General features: G+C 35.4%; 1 protein-coding gene across 1 annotated transcript; it reads right to left on the reverse strand.

Annotated features, from left to right (window-relative positions):
* Nucleotides 1–2: 2 nt before the first annotated feature.
* On the reverse strand, nt 3–762 carry LOC118741565 (U5 small nuclear ribonucleoprotein 40 kDa protein; the record flags this gene model as incomplete). Its single annotated transcript, XM_036473564.1, has 3 exons — nt 585–762; nt 402–531; nt 3–337 (listed from the first exon to the last, which is right to left on the reverse strand). Coding segments are annotated over exons 1-3 (576 nt in total), but the record flags the coding sequence as incomplete, so codon positions are not given.
* Nucleotides 763–3,798: the final 3,036 nt, after the last annotated feature.

A 3,798-nucleotide genomic window follows, 5' to 3' on the forward strand; every position in this document is an offset into this window, starting at 1 on the left:
TCATTAAAGCATACTGTTGTCACCTGATAAGGCGATTCCAGAGTATGCACCGCATTTTTCTTGCGCGCATCCCATATTTTTATCAATCGGTCATCTGAGCCCGAACATAACATTTGTACACCTCGTCGAGTGCAATGAACGGTATTCACAAAATTTGTGTGACCTTTCATCCGACGCACTCGCTGTCCAGTCACAATGTCCCATACTGCAACAGTCTTATCGGTAGCACATGTGTACACATTTGAGCCATCTGTCGAAAAGTGTGCCTCCAACACAGCACCACTGTGACCTGACATAACCATTAAATTTTCGCACTCTCCATACACATTCCATATATCTGAAATTTATTAAAAAGAAAATATTTGTAATATTTCTCTATCTTTAGAATTAAAGCACCTTACAGATTTGACGATCAAAACCTGAAGAAAGCAGCAAATCGCCATCCGGATGAAATTCAGTTGTGAATATTTCTCCTTCATGCCCTTCTAGCAACATGATCGGCGCCATTAAGTTGGATGTGCGTCTAATACCCTAAATAAAGCAATTGATAGCGTTTATACAATTTCCAAAAGATATTTGCTTACCGACTCCATTAACGCTTTATCCCGGTTGGTAAAAGCGATTAAATCGGTTTTACTACGCTTCGTGTTTTGGGCCACAGGCACCATACTGCTTCCCGGTCTTTTTGTTCCCATTTTGAAATAAGGAATCCTCTACAATAGCTTCTAAAAATTTATAAAAATAAATATGTTGCAGCTTTCCGAGTTCAATTAAAACTTTAAGTACAGGGTGCTATTGATTGTGATTTATATTTACAAGGTGTACCTTTTTGTGTCAATATCAGGGTTGCCAATGCCGCAAAAAATATCATCCACTTGAAAAAAATTTACCAAATCTGGAAGATATCTACCAACAACTTTTTTTTAGTAATCTTAATAAAAACTATAGTTTTGTTTCATTTTTTTCGTTATTTCAGGTGTACTTCGACATTTGTGTGCTTTAGCAAAACTATAACGAATTTTCTCATAAAACTTTACGAGGATGCTAAGAAACAGATATGTTTACATGAAATCTCACTATTTTCACTTTTTTAATACTAGTATTTAAGTAACTTGTTGTTTAAATTTTTTGCACTTCCATTAGCAAATATTCATATAAAAGGTGCAGCTATCACTTGTACTTGCATAAATGCACGATCTTTTCAATGTTCACGTGTGATTTGTGTACATTTATTGCATTTTATTTTATTTTTTAACAATATAAAACACGTTTATCCATTTCACTACTTTTCTTCAACAAAGTAAACAAGCAAACAAATCAAAATGGCTGTATTACCCAAAAACAAGGGTGCTACCAGATGTTGGAAACCTAACTGCACGTCTATACCTGCCATAAACCAATTAGAAGTTGGATCATGTATACCTGCTATGGGCGCTCGCATACGAACTACCAGTTTTATTGCATGCGAAATCTTGTCGCAGGGAAATTTTTGTACGGGGGAATTTGATCGCATACCATTGCAGTGCGAATTTGTTCTAAGTTTTTTATAAATGTTGCGAAAATTTTATTTCATTTATTTGGTTGTGTCTGTACAACGTTTCTCCGAATAACACCGTTTCTTTCCTACTCGGAAACAAAGTAAATACGAAAAAGCAGTGGCTAAACGCAGTTAGGTATGCGATAAATGGTATGAGATATCTCTTACTTTATATCGTATACTTTCTGCGATGAACGGTCTGCACCTGCGATATATCTCTTACGATGTTTCGTATGCGAGCGCCCATAGCAGGTTTGGACGTGCAGTAAGGACAGTCAAATACCCAATTTATGTTTCATAATGACCTCCACAACATAATACTATGTCTCCATTGTGAGATTTAATGAAGATTTAGCCCTCTGACGAGATTTGACGCTAAATCTTTTGAGATTTACCATATAAAATTAAATCTCGAAAGGCTGTAGATTTAAGTTAAATCTTCGTCAAATCTTCAATAATATTGATCAATAAGTACAATTTGTTGGAGTGGCAACCACAAATTCACATGCCATAAGTCAAATGACATTAGTGTTTTCAATATACAGTTGAGGACATTGAAATCTAGCCTATCATAAAAACATGAATTTTCGTATTTTTAGGGATTTTTATATTTTTGTTAGTTTGGGATGAAAATTAGTAATACATATATATAACTTTGGTTGTAATAAATTAAGAAAATATTATTTTAAAAACTAAAAATTTAGAAGAAATGTTTTATAGTAATATCATGCAGAGTCTTCTACGCTTTCTATAAGTCGTTTACGCGCTGCGACAAAAAATTTATAAATTTCGGTAATGGTTCTGCTTCGATAACATTGCACCGAACATCCTCTAAAACTCAGTTCGTATTCATGATATGCCAAAGGCCCACGATTGGATTTTCGGTTCCCTCCTAAGAAAGTTCTACAAAAATTTTTCTTTCCGCAAATGTTTTTTACCGTTTTGATAATTTTTCTTAAATTCGGGAAACTTTGCAAACTATATATTATACATACATATTTACCACGAATGAGAAGCCAATAATTTTCAGAATTCATACAATGAAATTCCGCTTGGTACCTTCCTTTTATCTGTCTGTATATCAATGTCCGCAACTGTATTTATAAAATCATACATAAGCAAACGTCAAATATTTAAAAATGTGAACGTCAAACATATCTTCACTTCCGGTTGAGCTAGCAAAGAAGACGGACGGTCTTTCTCTGAGCAATTTGGAAACCATAATTATTCTTGGACATCATCAAAAATTAATTTCGTTGAAATCCTTTTTTAAGCAGTGGGCGGTGTCATTCCGCAAATGGCGGTGTTATTTTTTGGAGAATCCGAAGGTTTGCTGCATTGTGCGCTTTTAATTTTACTTATTTTCTCGTGAATTGATATTGTACTCCTGCAAGCGGGGTGAAACGTGTTCATAACGTGTTAGGTGACGCCATGGCGTCAAATGATAACCACGAGGGTGAAAACGATGGTGAGTCCGAAAAGGAGCCACCAGTCGAATTCAAACATAAAAGGAAAAAAAAAACTCTTTGAGTGAGACTGAAAGCACGTGGCGTGATTTATCCATGGAAGACGATAGTTTATTAAGACAAGACAATAGTGGTACAGCGAATCCTTTAATAGGTGACAATGTAGGTCAGACAGCAACTAAAAGTATAAATTTACATAACAAAACGGACAGTATTAGGACAGATGTTGGTAAAAGTGCAGCCCACAGTGTCTCACAGGGCGTGAACGGTGACAACAAAGAAGGTACAATTAAGGAAGTATTACTCTACCCAGCGAACCACAAAGGCAAAGCTTGTGTCTTGTTTGATACTTCACAAGCTGAGTCGGTTCATAACAAGAAAGTACGTAATGGACTCTATTTGTGGTCCAAGATCAAAGACTTCAATATAGAAGGGATTGACACAATAAGAGCTATTGGTGTTACCTTATACAAAGTTTTTTTTTGAGAATGTAGCTTATGCGAACAGATGCGTTAAAAACTACATTTTTAGGAGTATTAATATAAAAACTTTCATACCTAGGAATTATATTGAGACCTATGGGGTCATAAGAGGAATTCCCGTTGAATACTCTGAATTAAATATAAAGGAAGGTTTGAGATCGGCAATCAAAGTTACGTCAGTTGTTAGGTTAACGAAAAAAGAGAGCGGTGAAGGCGACAGAAGAGTCCCTACCCTTTCAGTAGAAATTGGTTTTGAGGGTGATGTCATCCTTAAAGAAGTAATTCTTGATTAAACGATCTTAGAGGTAGAAAA

The sequence above is a fragment of the Rhagoletis pomonella genome, unplaced genomic scaffold, assembly GCF_013731165.1.
Source record: "Rhagoletis pomonella isolate Grant_MI unplaced genomic scaffold, Rhpom_1.0 Rhpom_scaffold_00006, whole genome shotgun sequence".
In the NCBI taxonomy this organism is placed as follows: Eukaryota; Metazoa; Arthropoda; class Insecta; order Diptera; family Tephritidae; genus Rhagoletis; species Rhagoletis pomonella.